Source organism: Ursus arctos, chromosome X (assembly GCF_023065955.2).
Source record: "Ursus arctos isolate Adak ecotype North America chromosome X, UrsArc2.0, whole genome shotgun sequence".
NCBI classification, from domain to species: domain Eukaryota; kingdom Metazoa; phylum Chordata; class Mammalia; order Carnivora; family Ursidae; genus Ursus; species Ursus arctos.
The window spans coordinates 113,873,855-113,889,634 of NC_079873.1; the positions used below are offsets into that span (position 1 = coordinate 113,873,855).

General features: G+C 50.1%; 1 protein-coding gene across 1 annotated transcript; it reads left to right on the plus strand.

Annotated features, from left to right (window-relative positions):
- The first annotated feature begins 712 nt into the window (after positions 1-712).
- SOX3 (SRY-box transcription factor 3) lies at positions 713-2,050 on the plus strand. Its single transcript, XM_026479698.1, has one exon. It carries the CDS (start codon positions 713-715, stop codon positions 2,048-2,050), a length of 1,338 nt encoding a protein of 445 aa, XP_026335483.1.
- Positions 2,051-15,780: the final 13,730 nt, after the last annotated feature.

The window sequence follows — 15,780 nt, forward strand, 5'->3', positions numbered from 1 at the left end:
GCGCTCCGCGGTTCTGAAGCCTGTCTCCCGCGCCCCGGTCCCTGACCCCGGCTCCGTCCTGGGCGCGCAGGGCCGCGGCTTCCCCGCAGAGGGTCCTGCTGAGATAGGGGTCGATTCCAGGGAGGGCTTCTCAGAGCCGCAACCCGGGGTGTCTCCGTTTCTCCCTGAGTCCCCAAGCTCGCCTGGGTAACTGGCGATGCCCAGTGTCCCTAGGGCTGGCAGCAGAAGCTGTCGGAGGACCTCCGCGCAGACAGCGGGATGCTTTGCAGGGTGGCCCCGGGTCCAGGCACCGCTCGGTCCCAACGGGGCTGCAAAGTTGGTTTCTGAACCCCGTGGGCGCCCCTCTGCCCCCTCCCTCCCAATCCTGCTCGCGCGCCCCCTCCCCCTCCGTCACTTCCTTGAGTTTCGTTCTTTCAAACTTTTTGAGACCCTAATTGGTGGTCTCTGAGCGGCTTTCTGGGACTCCCGCCTCCTGAATAACTCTCATCACGTCACCGGGCCCAAGAGGGGCGTGGGGGTGAACGAAAGGGCTCCCCGAACTTTTTTTTTTCCAGTGGGGCCGAACGGGGACTCCGTGATGATTGGCCAGGGCGCATCACTGTGAGCCTGTCAATCACGGGGCCTCCCGGTGGCGAGGGGCGGACCGAGTCCCAACCCCGGGGGATCCGAGCAGGTATATAAGGGACCCGGCGAGCGCCGGGCCAGTCTGCGAATGCGGCCAGCTCGAGAGAACGCATCAGGTGCGAGTAGCCTGCGGGTTCCTGCCGACTTGGCGCGGAGCACTTTGGCAAGCCTGCCCTTCCCGCCTGACCCGCTGGCCCACCGGCCCCCGAGCGCCCCTCCGACGGAGTCCCCAGGCCTTTTCACCGTGGCCGCTCCAGCCCCGGGAGCGCCTTCTCCTCCCGCCACTCTGGCGCACCTTCTTCCCGCCCCGGCCATGTACAGCCTGCTGGAGACCGAGCTCAAGAACCCGGTGGGGCCACCCACCCCAGCGGCAGGCGCAGGCGGCTCCGCAGCCCCTGGCGGCGCAGGCAAGAGCAGCGCGAACGCAGCCGGCGGCGCGAACGCAGGCGGCGGCAACGGCGGGGGCTCGAGTGGCGGCGGCGGGGGCAGCGACCAGGACCGCGTGAAGCGGCCCATGAACGCCTTCATGGTGTGGTCCCGTGGGCAGCGGCGCAAGATGGCCCTGGAGAACCCCAAGATGCACAACTCCGAGATCAGCAAGCGCTTGGGCGCCGACTGGAAACTGCTGACCGACGCCGAGAAGCGGCCGTTCATCGACGAGGCCAAGCGACTGCGCGCCGTACACATGAAAGAGTACCCGGACTACAAGTACCGGCCGCGCCGCAAGACCAAGACTCTGCTCAAGAAGGACAAGTACTCCCTGCCCGGAGGCCTGCTGCCCCCGGGCGCTGCCGCCGCCGCCGCTGCCGCCGCCGCCGCTGCCGCCGCCAGCAGCCCGGTGGGCGTGGGCCAGCGCCTGGACACGTACACACACGTGAACGGCTGGGCCAACGGCGCGTACTCGCTGGTGCAGGAGCAGCTGGGCTACGCGCAGCCCGCTACTATGAGCAGCCCGCCGCCGCCGCCCGCGCTGCCGCAGATGCACCGCTACGACATGGCCGGCCTGCAGTACAGCCCCATGATGCCGCCCGGCGCCCAGAGCTACATGAACGCCGCCGCCGCCGCCGCCGCCGCCTCGGGCTACGGGGGTATGGCGCCCTCGGCCGCCGCCGCCGCGGCCGCCGCCTACGGGCAGCAGCCCGCCACCGCCGCCGCCGCGGCCGCCGCGGCCGCCGCCATGAGCCTGGGCCCCATGGGCACGGTGGTGAAGACCGAACCCAGCTCGCCGCCGCCCGCCATCACATCGCACTCGCAGCGCGCGTGCCTCGGCGACCTGCGCGACATGATCAGCATGTACCTGCCACCCGGCGGGGACGCGGCTGACGCCGCCTCGCCGCTGCCTGGCGGCCGCCTGCACAGCGTACACCAGCACTACCAGGGCGCTGGGACTGCCGTCAACGGAACGGTGCCGCTGACCCACATCTGAGCGCCCGCTTGCGCGCGCCGCCCCTCCGCCCCCATCCCGCCCCGCACCCCCAAGTTGGGACGCCTTGTTGTTTAGCTTTGCTTGCCTGGGACTGTTGCCTTGTACCGATGATGGGGAGGACAGAAAGTTTTGCTGTAGCTGTCGGGTTTTGTACAAAAGCAAAAAGAAGTCAGGAGCAGCGGAAATGGGACTTTCTAGAGCTCGCCTACCCCTCGCCGCTGCCCCTCCCTCCCCTTTTGTAGGCTGGGTATCGCTGTGATGTTTGCAGAGAAAAAGCAGCCCCCCCTCCTCCTCCTGGGTTCCTGGGTTTTTCTGTTGCATTTGAAAATGTTGTCTCGTTAGTTTACTGTTAGCCGAGGAGTGAGTGAATAGGAGAAACGTACTCTCGGGTGAGGCTGGCCTGAGAACTGCAACGCCTCCTCCCCCCCGTCGCGTTGCATCGGTTTTCCTTGTGGGTTTTTGGGGGGCTGACCGCGCCAGGTGGCGCGGCGGCTCAGGCCAATGTTAATTTATAGCCAGGTGTGCGTGTGTCGCCCGCCTCGCCGCCCCTGGCCGCGGGACAGCTTCTGTCCAGTTCGCATTTAGGCTGTTGAGTTGGTGATTTCTGCCGTGATCTGTTTGCTATTTCGTCGCGCTAATGTATTCGGATTTCGTTTGGGTGGTGGGGAAGGGGCTATATTGTTTCAGGTTTTTCAAGGTTTTACTCTTAATTCCTAAATGAGAGATCAATAAATTTTATAACCAACATAGTGGAGTCCTGATAATTTTGCGGGCCTGAAGCTATGCGCGGGTTGGGGAGGGGACTATCACTCGGTATCAGAGCCTTGGTCCCGTCCTGCGGGGTGGGGGGGGGTGGCGAGCGTGATCTGAGAGGGTTTCTGACTCCTTCCTGGTCATCCATAACACTCCAGCTCCCAGTCATCTCTATGGAAACTCCAAGGAGCAAGCGGTTGGCCTTCCGGGAGCGTGTGCTGGGAGCCGGCACCCGCCAGCTGAGACGAACACCCCGCGGCCACGCACTTGTTGATAGCGGCGAGCGTCCGCTCGAGGAGTGTCTGCAGCAGCGGCCACGCGGGGCGGGGAGGGGCCGCCCGCGGCCGCGGAAACCAGCCAAAAGAGGGGGCACCTTTACCTTTGTGCACTGGGGCGGGAAGACATTTGAGCCGAGCTGAAATATTTACAAAACGAAAACCCTATCCTATTAAAAATAAATGGTTACAGGAATCCCTAGTAGGAAATAAGTGCATTTCAACCGGGCTGGCTAGAAGGTTGGGTTTTAAAAAGTACACCTCAGACTTTAAATAATTTCTGAAACTCCTCCAGTGGCTTTTTCTTTTTGACTTGTCAACCCAGACCACCTATTTGTTTTCTAGAAGAGACTCTCTCTCATCCCAAACCTCTAGTCCGCTTTCTACTCCTCCCTCCTCCCCCCCCCACTTCCCCTCAATCCCTGACCCTTAGGCATTCCACCGTGCCCCCCGAAAGGCCTTTCGTTACGCGCCCGGCCACAGGGCCCCAGTGTATCTGTTTGGGGCCTAGGAAGAAAACAAATAGAACCAGTGTTTTTTTACCCCCTCCTCAACTGTTTGAGGTGATTTCCTTAATCCCTTTAATCCTGTTACCTCGCTATCCCAGAATAACTAAACTCGGTCTTTCCAACAAGCTTGGCCTGGTGCACTGTTCTTATCCTCATCTACTCTTGATCACAGGTTTCTTTGCTTGAGGTCTGCTGGGACTCTGGGCGACAGAATCTCCCATAAATTGGTCCGAATTCCACATTTCCAACCGGCTTCCTTTGTGCGGGCCAGCCATTCACCTGCGGGCCTGGGCGGGCCTCAGGGGGAGGGGCGGAGGCTTTCTGCCGCTTCGGGGGTCGTGCCCGCTTTTTACACATCACTGCGGATCCTGGAGACTAAGCTCACCACGCCTCTCCAAGAAAGGTCGGGTCTCCCAGAGAAGACAGCGCCACCCCTCCCCCGCAGACGCTGGCACTGTCTCCCCCTCCCCAACCCCCTGCGCTCCGCCCGGTGCTTTGCAGCCTGGGGTGGGGAGGGCGGCCGGCGGTGATGTACACACCCCCGCGCTTTTCCCTCCACCCGGCGCTCCTCCGGGGCCTGCTGCGTCCGGGACAGGGTTCATGCGAGGTCTCCGTACCACACCCTCCACTCCCCATCCCGGGGTCACAGACCCGGAGCCCCTGCTGGCCGGTGGGTCCTGCAACACTTGCCGCTGTGATGGGAGCAAAGCCACAGGCCGCCAGGTCGGTGAGCCGCACTACTCCCCCTCCACCCCCCACCCCCCCAACACACACACCGTCGCCCCGGTGCTCCGACGTTCCCAGGGCGGGAGGAAACTCTCTTGTCACCTCCACCCCCCTATTAATATCTTTCACAGTGTTTGGGCCTCAGTAAAATACCTGGCCGTAGGTTATTCTGGATTCAAATTGCTAGCAATTGTGGGCACAAGTTTGGTCTGCAGTGACTCCAGGAAAGGGAGGGTGAAAACAGGCAATTCCGCCCCACTGAGGGGGCGGTGCTAACCGGGGAATAAACTGACGCGGCTTCTTTCGGAGCCCATTGTGCTGCCGCCCCCTTCGAAGTGCCAGGAGCACCCTTTCAGCGGGCTTCATCTACGGCTCACTCCCTCTCCGAGCATCCATGGCTTCGTGCTCCACTTGTATGATTTCCAAGCTGTCGTTAAGAAAAAAGGTTTCATCAATCAGCATATTTGCAGGATTTAAATATAGATGAAAGATTTTTTTTTTTTTTTTAAACTTCGGCGTTAGGGAAGAGAACTGAGCCGGAGTGAAACTTCCATTCTCCAGGCCAGAGCTTAAAAACTAGAGCACCCCCTCCCTGGTCCTACTCCTCCCACACACACTTCTTGCAGGAGAACTGTCCCTTCATCTGTTGTACAGATTGGGGTTCTGATAAGCTTTAACTTAAGGTTTCTGCTCTTAGGTGGTCAAATCCAACTCCGCCTTTTCTAGCTTATTTCACAAGAGGAAACTGTTTCCTAAGGGGGAAACAGCGCTCAGGATTGCTGAGCTGGGGCACGGAAGAACCAGATTCCCAGGCCTGCAGGGCTCTCTGCTCCACCACAAGACGGACAGAAGCCCATGAAATCCCAGCCCTAGCTGCCTCTTAAGCCCATAACGCATCAGGGTCTCTCCAGAAAAGAGGTAATTCCTGGCAGACACCTAGTAGCCACGGCTAGGTGAATGGTGATCTGAGATGGGGAGCACAGGGTCCTTACGCAGTGGAAAAGACCAGCCCATCTTTTAGCTTTCTGCTGACAGGAGCAAAGCTACCTTGTGGTGAGAATTATCCCACATAGAGATTTTCTTCCCAATCCTCTCCATACAACTCCCCTCATTAATCTCCCTTCTAGAGATCTAGGGGCAGAGAGGGCATCCAGAATGCAGACCAACATTTATAAACAGATGTTCATCACACAACTCCTTATAATAGTAAAAGTTACACACAACCCAAAATGTCCAATAAATAGGAAAATGTTATTTCAAAAAAACTTCTTTGCAGATATTAAAAATTGTGTGTGGAGAAATTTTCATGACGGAAATGTTTAAAACACAAAGTGAAAAGAGCAAGATACACAAAAGTATGTTCCGTGTGTATGACCTATTTAACAATAAGGATATATGACTGGAAAAATATGCAAAAATGCAGGGTAGTATTATGAATACTGGTTAGTCTTCCTTTTATGTTCTCATACTTTCCAATTTCCTCCAATGGGATTGTATTCCTGTTATCACCAGAAAAGGCAGGTTAAAAATAATTCCCTCCCTATCAGAAATACAGAAATGTGTCACCATGTGAAAGAAGAACGTTCCAGCTTTCCCTTCATTTGTTTTGGGGTGAGGAGGGGGCAGGGAGCCCCAGGAGCAGTAATCCTCCAGCTCTCCTCAGGGTTGGGGCCTGCAGTGAACACAGGCAGGAGGAGCACACCAGAGCAACCCCCCGCCAGGCGCCCTCCTCAGTAAGCAGGAGCAGGATCAGATTAGTGATGGCTCCTTCATTCTTCAGACCCACTCACTGGAGAAAAAGACCTCCTTGGGAGCCAAGCTGAACAGCCGGGGCTGCGGGAAGCAGGGGCCACTGAGGAACCAGAAGGCATATAAACCCGGGGGCCTGAGCAACCCTCATGGCCCTTTTGGGAGAGGGGCAGAAAATAAGCCCTTACGTTGGGTCCCAGGCCAGGTGAAGGAAGGGCTAGGCAAGTCCCCACCAGCTGAATGGAACACAACATGCTGTGTCCCTCCTCCTCATGGCCACCATCCTCATCCACACTGCTGACATTTCTTGCCCAACCGCTGCCATGGCCTCTGACCTGTTTCTGCTTCCACTCTGCTCCCCACTGCTCCCCTACACACTTCCTCCACAGACCGTTCCCTCCACTTTTCAAACACAAATCCTATCATTGTTGCTTCCCATCTTAAGAACCTTCTGGGGGCTCCCTACTGATTGCTCTTGGAAAACTATCCCAACTCCTCCAAAGCTTTGCTTGACCCAACTCCTGCCCATCTCTCTGAGCTCAACTATTCCCTCCCTCAACCCCAGCCAGGATTCCTTTGGGCAATGTTTGTTGAGTAAATAAATCATAGTTCCTGATAGTCTCACATCTAAACCAATTTTAAAGTCCATTAATTGAGTAAGATAAAGATGGCTGTACACGGTACATATCTTATTTTGTGGGATTTCACCTGTGGGATTTCCCCAAATCTGTACATGAAATGCAGATTTCCTGACAATAAACTCTACTAGCAAAAATACACTATTTCTTTCCTGCCTTGGGGCTTTTGAACTTGCTGTTCCCTTTTCCAGGAATGTTCTTTCTCAAGCTCTTCCCTCAGATAGTCTGAAGTCCTTCAGAAGATTTCAGTCCTCGCAGCACTTCTTCTGGGAAGACTTTGGTGATGCCTTCCTCCAGAATAGGACAGATCTCCTTGTTAAAAGCTCTCATAGCCCTGGGTCACTTCACAGCACCGATCCTAGTGGTCAATTTACAATTATTGGTGTGATTTTATTATCTGTCTCACTCCTTGTCTGTATGTTCTATGAGAGCAAAGACTGTCAGGTTTGTTCACCAGTACCTAGCACAGTGCCTATTCCATAGTAGGCTCTCAAAAACATATGTGGAGTGTTTACTGCATGTTTAAGGAATGAGGGCTGTGAGGGCTTGAAGCTAATAGGATCAGGGCAAGCCCACGAAAATCAAGACTGATTTTGCCACCCTGGCTCTGTTCCTTACCAGCTGTAGGCTTTAAGGACATTACATACTCTGAATCTCAAGTTCTTCAGATGTCAAGTGGAAACAACGTCTCCAGACTGTTGCAAAGATTCAAAACAAAACAAAAAAAGATGCTCTGAGAGCTGAGTGCGGTGTCTGGCACACAGCCACTGTACAGTATGTGGCAGTTACGATTATCACTTTTGTTAGCAGCCTGTTGACTCTTCAGGGAGGAACTTGGGCTCTCTAGTCAGATTCTGTACTTCCCACCATCACAAGTGATGTTCCTCATTGCTGAGGCCAGTTCTTGGTGTGGAAAGAAGGCAAAATAAGACATCACCATTAAAAAGAAACAAACTATATGACACCAAAAGCATAAACACAAAAGAAAAAATAGATAAATTGGCCATGGTCAAAAATAAACTTTTTTGCTTCAAAGGACACCATCAAGAAGTGAAGAGACAACCCATAGAATAGGAGAAAAAATGTGCAAATCATATATCTGATAAGGGGCCTGTATCTAGACTATATAAAAACTTAAAACTCAATAATAAAAAAAATTGCCCAATTGAAAATGGGCAAAGGCCTTGAACAGGTGTTTTTCCAAAGAGAATGTACAAGTGGCTAACAAACACATGAAAAGATGCTCAACATCATTAGTCATCAGAGAAGTGCAAGTCAAAACCACAGAGGGCACCACTGCACTCCAACTAGGATGGTTATAATAGTAATTTAAAAATAGGCAATAGCGAATGTTGCTGAGGATGTAGAGAAACTGGATTCCTTATACAGTGCTGGTGGGATTATAAAATAGTAAAGTCACTTTGAAAAATAGTCTGGCAGTTCCTCAAAAGATTAAACAGTGAGTTACCATATGACCCAGGAATTCTACTAGGAAAAACCAAGAGAAATGAAAGCATACATCTACACAAAAATCTGTACGCTAGTGTTCAGAGCAGCACTTTTCGTAATAGTCAAAAAGTAGAAACAACCTAATTGTCTTTCAACTGATTAATGGATAAATAAAATGTGGTATATCCATACAATGGAATATTTTTCTGCAATAAAAAGGAATTTAGGGGCTCCTGGGTGACTCGGTCGGTTAAACCTCTGCCTTTGGCTCAGATCATGATCCCAGGGTCCTAGGATTGAGCCCCATGCCCCAGGTCAGGCTCTCTGCTCAGCGGGGAGTCTGCTTCTCCCTCTGCCTCTCCCCCTGCTTGTTCTCTCTCTCTCTCTCTCTCAAATAAATAAATAAAATCTTTAAAAAAGGAATATACATATGTATATTACCTAGCTCTGTCAACTGATAAGAAGGCCTAGGAGCAAGGACCTCCCAGTAGCAACAAGCACACCTAGTATCCAGATCTTAGCTTCTGGTATCATTCTTCATTGAGAAGAACCAGGACTCTTTGGGAAAATGACTGATTCTAGGACTGGGGCCAGAAATATACAAAATGAGTCTGGAGCATCCTGTAGTGCCAGAAAGTACAGAAAAGTAAGAAAGAAGGCAAGGAAGGAAGGAAGGAAGGAAGGAAGGAAGGACGGACCACAGTGATGGAGATGTGTCGAAGGAACACAAGAGCCAACTAAAAGAGCTCCCAATGACCAAATCTGGAACAATTTGGGCAAAAAAGTTAATAAAGTAGTATTGAATTATAACCCAAAGTATACAACAAATATCCATGTATCCATACTGATATAAATAATTAATACATAAATGAGGGGAGGGGAAGAGACAAATCAGTGCAGAAGAAATCTAAATAGTTTATGTAAAAAAATAGTTTATGTAAATGCCGTGGCTTCAGGGGGGTGCAGTACAACTCCCCACTCCTTAAGTGTGGGCTACTCAAAGTGACTACCTTCCAAAGAGAATAGTATGAAAAGGAGGAAAAGAGTAACTTTGCAGTGGAGAAACCTGAGAAACACTACCTCAGCCAGAAGATCAAGGTCAACATCAACAGTGATAAGTCATGTTGATAGTATGTATCATCCATGTGATGTGATGAAGATGGCACTTTTCCTCTGTGGTATTCCTCCCCAAAACCTATAATCAGTCTAATAATGAGAAAAACATCAGATAAATCCTAATTAAGGGATAGTCTACAAAATATCTGACTGGCAATCCTCAAAGCTGTCATCAAAAACAAGGAAAGTCTGAAACTGTCACAACCAAGAGTAGCCTAAGGAGACATGACCTACTGAATGTGATGTCAATATCACGCGGTATCCTGGATAGGCTCCTGGAATAGTAACAAGACTTTAGGGAAAAAATGAGGAAATATGAATAAAGTTGGAGTTTATTGAGGGATAACATATCAATATTGGTTCATTAACGTAACACACATACCATACCAATATAAGATGTTAATGATTGGGGAAACTGGGTATGGCAATACATGGGAACTCTCTGTATTATCCTCCCAATTTTTCTCCCAAAATTATTGTAAAAAGTAAAGTTTATTTTAAAGATTTTATTTATTTATCTGAGAGAGAGAGTGAGGGAGAGAGCAGGAGTAGGGGAAGGGGAGGCAGAAGCACACTCCCCACTGAGCAGGGAGCCCAATGTGGGACTTGATCCCAGGACCCTGGGATCATGACCTGAGCCGAAGGCAGACACTCAACCATCTGAGCCACCCAGGCATCCTTCAGAACTCATTTTAAAAAGCGAGTATAGTTGACTTCCGCACAATGTGGAGGTTGGAGTGCCAACCCCCTCCCTTCACACACTGTCGAAAATGCACATATATCTTTTGACTCCCCAGAACTTAACTACTAATGGCCTAGTGTTGAGTGGAAGCCTTACTGACAACATACATAGTCCATTAACACATATTTTGTATGCTGTATGTATTATATACTGTATTCTTACAATAAAGTAAGCTAGAGAAAATAACATGTTATGAAGAAAATCATAAAGGAGAGAAAATACAATTTATAGTACTGTACTCTACTTACTGAAAAAAAATCCACATGTAAGTGGACCCATGCAGTTCAAACCTGTGTTGTCCAATGTCAACTATACTTTGTGGATTAAGGGAAATCTTTTCTTTTTTTTTTATTTTTAAGGGAAATTTTTATTATGGAAAAAAAACTCCTGTTTTAAAAAAAAGTAACTAAGAGCTAATTTATTTTTATTTTTTTTAAAGATTTTATTTATTTATTTGAGATAGAGAGTGAGCGAGAGAGAGAAAGAGAGCGGGCATGGGGGGAGTGGGAGGAGGAGAGGGAGAAGCAGGCTATCCACTGAGCAGGGAGCCCAATGCAGGGCTCTATCCCAGAACCCTGGGATCATGACCTGAGCTGAAGGCAGACGCTTAACAGACTGAGCCACCCAGGCGCCCTAAGAACTAATTTATTTTTAAATATGTTGTTTTCAGGGCACCTGGCTGGCTCATTTGGTAGAGCATGAGACTACCGATCTCGGGGTTGGGAGTTTGAGCCCCATGTTGAGTGTAGAGATTACTTAAAAATAAAATCTTTAAGGGGCACCTGGGTGGCACAGCGGTTAAGCGTCTGCCTTCGGCTCAGGGCGTGATCCCGGCGTTATGGGATCGAGCCCCACATCAGGCTCCTCTGCTATGAGGCTGCTTCTTCCTCTCCCACTCCCCCTGCTTGTGTTCCCTCTCTCGCTGGCTGTCTCTATCTCTGTCAAATAAATAAATAAAATCTTTAAAAAAATAAAAATAAATAAAATCTTTAAGGGGCTGTCTAGTAAACTCTACACCCAATGTGGGGCTCGAACTCACGAACCTAACATCAAAAGTCTCATGCTCTTCCCGCTGAGCCAGCCCAGGCGCCCCCCCTATTCACATCACTTTTGTTCAAACCAACTATTGTTCCATCAAATTTAGTGTGGTTTGGTATAGTCATAAAAGGCAATTCTATCTACTAATATCGCTCAATTGAAAAGAATTCTGTGTTGCTTTATTAATTGCTCAACTAAACTACCATTGAGTTTTTGCAAGTACATAGTTTGAAACATTCAGAATTAGCCTGTGCACTCTATTCTAGAAAGACCTCTAAGGTGCCTTCTAACTTTAAGATTCTCCTATGAGTCTCAATGTGCAGGAACAGGAGATCTGTAATGTCAAAGCCCCAAGCAGTTCAGCAGAATCTGGCATGGTAACAAGCTTCTGTGCTCACACCCTGGGTTGGATAGCGGTGTCAACACCTCCAGCAGAGCTGATAGAGCTGTCTGTCAGTCTGTCTGCAGGCTCTGTTTACATTCTGCAGGTTAGCTAGAAACACCCTCACCACTACCAACCCCTGAAAAAGATCTGTGGGTCAACTTGACATCTTCTAGATGTTCCATGTACTGCATTTCTTCCTGTAACAAGCTCTCCTGCTACGTTACTTTATATGAGTTCTTTGGAAAGAATAAATTAGGCTGAGTGTGAAAGCGTATGAACTCTAGAAGTGTTGCCAATAATTACAAGCAGTGGGGAATCAGCCCCAAATTTGCATGGTATTCTTTCAAATGGAACTTCGGCACTTTGGAGAGGGCTCGGTAAACCTGAATGATGGAGCGGTCCAGTAATGTTTGGAGTCTTTAGTGAGGTCAAACTGGGACCCAAATAGCTGCAAGGAAGGAAAAGTATTTTCGAATGGGAGGTAACTGCTTGGAACAAGATGTACAAAGATCACATACACACACACACACACACACACACACACACAGAGAGAGAGAGAGAGAGAGAGAGAGAGAGAACAATTATCTGCTGATGAAGGACAGTCTCTTAACTGTTGAATATCCCCCAGAGTTCTAGCCTTGGTCTCTGTACTTCCTGAGCTACCTGCATTGATAACCCCAAAAGCTCAGTCCATATGATTTTCCTGAGCCTCAGACCTTTGGACCCACCTGCCTCTTGAATATATTTACTATAGTGTCCCATGGGCCCCCAAACTTTGACAGGACCAAACTAACTTATCATTTTACTTCCCAAAGCAACACTTTCTACTCTATTTTCCACCCTAATTAAACTGCACCCATGTCTGCCTAGACATTTCTTTTCTCCTCACACTCTAACCCAACTCTCTACATTTCCAGAATCCATCCATTCTTCATTTCCACTGTCTTAGCTGGGGCTTGTATTACTTACCCATTACTGTGTAAGAAATTACCCAAGATGTTGGCAGCCTAAAGCAACAGATATCTATGACCTCACCAATTCTGTGGGCTAGGAATCCAGCTAGCTCGGGGTTTCTTGCAAGGCTTCCGTCAAGGTGTTGGCTGGGAGTACAGTTGTCACAAGGTTCCACTGGGGTAGGATCTGTTTTCAAGGTCACTGAAGTGGCTGTTGGCCTGCCTCAGAAGATCCACTTCCCAGCTCAGTCAAGTGGCTGTGGAAAGGCCCTCTGGTCCTAGCTGGCTTTTGAACAGAAACATCATTTGCCATGTGGGCCTCTCCATAGGGCAGCTCACAACATGGCAGCTGGCATGGAAAGTCACAGTCTTTCTGTAACCTGATCTTAGAAGTGACATCCCATCACCTTTGCCATATTCTGTTCTTAGGAGTGAGACAGTAGGTCCAGCCTGCACTCCAGGGGAGGGGATTACACAAGGCTGTGAATATCAGGAGGTGGAGATCATTGTCCACCAGAGGGCCCTTGTCCTTTGTCTGGAATATAACTGACGCACTAGAAGCTTCACTGACCTCCGGGCCCCCAGTATTTCTCCACGCCGGGCCATCCTCCACACTGAGACCTGAATGATATTCCTGTAAAAACAATCTTATTATGTGATTCCACTTCCAAAAAAACCTCTGTTGGCAACCTGTGCTGTCCACAGGACAAAGTTCAAACCAGCTGACAAGCCATTCAAGGCCTTCCATGATCTGTTCTTGGCTTCTTACCTCTCTGGCCTCATTTCCTACCACGACCCACCTCCCTCCAGGTTCCCAGAAACAAACCAGGTTCTTTGCAGCCTTTCCGAAATTTCAGATGAGGTGAAGAGTGTGTTCCTCTCTAATCTAGTCTAGTCTAGTCTAGTCTAGTCTAGTTTTCTGCCCCTCATCCTCCAGGGCACAGCTTCACAGGTGCCTCCTCTGAGGCACCTGCCCTGACTCTCCCCGCTTTTGTGTTCCCCAAGCTCTTTGGATGTTGCTCTATTTGAGGAACTTGCACCGTGCCTGGCACATACCATGAGACACTTGATGAAGGTTTGCCATTTTCTTAAATAAAATCAAATCATGCTAGAGCTGTAAGAAATTTAAAAAGAGAAAAGAACAAAAGGGCCTTGATGACCGAAGTTCAAATGAGGAAAGACTTGAATGGCCTGAGGAGAGAAAGGAGAGGGCTTGTCCAAGGTCACACTGCTGCTATTCAGGGGCAGATCTGGAATCACTGATGAGCCTAGCTAGACCTGCTCACACCAACTCAAGGGCTCTTGCCACTACTGCCAAAGTGCCTTCACTACTTCTGGGTTCCCTACTGTTCCTCCACCCCCCACCCCCACCCCCACCCCCCACATCTATGATTCTCTCAAGGTGGGAAAAACAGAAGTTTAATAATAGCTTCAGGTGATGCTTCTCCATTCTTCTTTGGGTCCACGTAAGTCCTCGGACTGTCTCTGACTTGTGAGAACACCAACCGCCTTTATGGTGAGGTAGTGAGAATCACATTCTAATCTTGGCTAAAGAAACCCGAAGAAACTGAGTTCACTCTTGTTTGGGTTGCAAGGTCGAGTTTGCTCATGGGAGTTTGTGGCTCCCTGAGGAGGGCTGCGAAGCACCCCCCCATCCCCACGCCCATCCCCACCCGCAGTTGTATCTGCCTCCATTTTCCGCAGGGCCGGTCAGCACTCTCCTTTCTGGGTTACGTGGGTTTCCATTTCCAGGGCTCCGGACTCCAGGATATTCGCGAGCAGCAAAGTATGGTGAGCAGCAGGTCCTCCTTCCCTTCTTCTTGCCCTTCTACTGAATAAATCCTTAACATACCAAAAAGAGCCGCCCGGAGATAACAAGGACTCGCAGCATGTGCCGCCTGAGGAGCTACAGCAGCAATGGCGGCGCCAGTGACAGTCCAGTCCCTGAAATCAGCGAGGACGAGGAATCTGACAGGAGGTGCTGAGGAGGCATACGCGGCACCCGCTCGAGAGGTGCTGATGGGGGGAGGGCCGGCCAGGGCGGCTGGCCGTGCTCTCCCACCCTAAAGATACGGCTTAGGTCCTTGCTAGATATCGTGTCCTTCCCACAGGCAGCGAAGGGAATCAGGGCTCCAACTCCAAAGCCAGCGAGTAAGTCTTTCAGAGCTTGCGCATTGTGCTCAGCCGGACTTCCCATCTAGCCTCCCAAGGTCCGGCCGGGAGTCGGCCTTCCTTGCCCATGTCTTGTTCGCCTCTCCGAGACTCAAGTGGCTCTTCTGTAAAATGGGGATAGAAGTAGTACCTACATTATAGCATCGCTCTAAGTTTCAGTGGGATGATGCACGCAAAGGGCTTGTCGCTCAATACATAGAAAACATTACCTTTATTATTCGAGACCTGCGAGCCTCCAAAATGCCCACATTCCAAACGAACATTAGACTATGGCCTCTAGTACATGTCCCCATGGAGCTTTCCAAGCCAGCTACTCTGCTTACTAGCTGTGTGACCTTGGGCATGTTTCCTAACCTCTCTGAGCCTCCGGTTTCCTTATCTGTCAAGTGGGAATAATAATGTTATTGACTTTACAGAATTATAGTAAAGATTAAATTAAAAACTTAGCACACTACATGGTTTTTTATTATTATTGTTATTTTTATCATGTACCAGCCTTTCAACAGCTTCACGTAACCCAGGCTTACTTCCCTGCTGCAGTGGAAAGAGCACGGGCCTCGCAGTAAGACAGGTCTCAGTCTGAGATGTTTAGTGTGTAGATTCCAGAGTCCCAGTGCCCAGGGCTCAGTCCCAACTCCATCACTTACTAGCTGGGTGATCTTGGCAAGAACTTTAACTAGAAGTCAGAGATCCATCTTAGATCCTTTGTTTATATTTCAATAACACGCACTAGTCATAGAATATTCTTCGGTCTGAGCTGAAATCTTAGTAGGATGTTATTTTCAGAAGTGGTTTCTGTAACCTTATAAGCCTTTTCATTGTCTCTGTGCATTATTTTGACCTCTCTATGCCTTAGTTTCGTCACCTGTGAAACGCTGATCATAACAGCATCTACCTCAGAGTTGTATTGTGGCCATCCACTCCAACTTTGATTCCAGTGTCAAGACTGATGATGCCAAACACCCCATTTTTCTGGGAAGGGCAGGGAAGACTTTGCAAGCTGATCCAAAAGTGGCATCAGAGAGCAGGGGAAGGAGACTGGGCAGGGCTTTTATGGCGGTTGGGGATTGGCGGAGCTGAGGGCTCCTAAGCACGTGGGCAGGGGCTTGTGTGGTTTGCATCTCCCACCGGCGCTAAAGGAGGGGGCTCCAAGCTTTCCTATCAGCTTGCCTAGATGTAGGGAACGATGGAGAGGGAGTGGTGAGGCATAAAAGCTGTCAGTAAT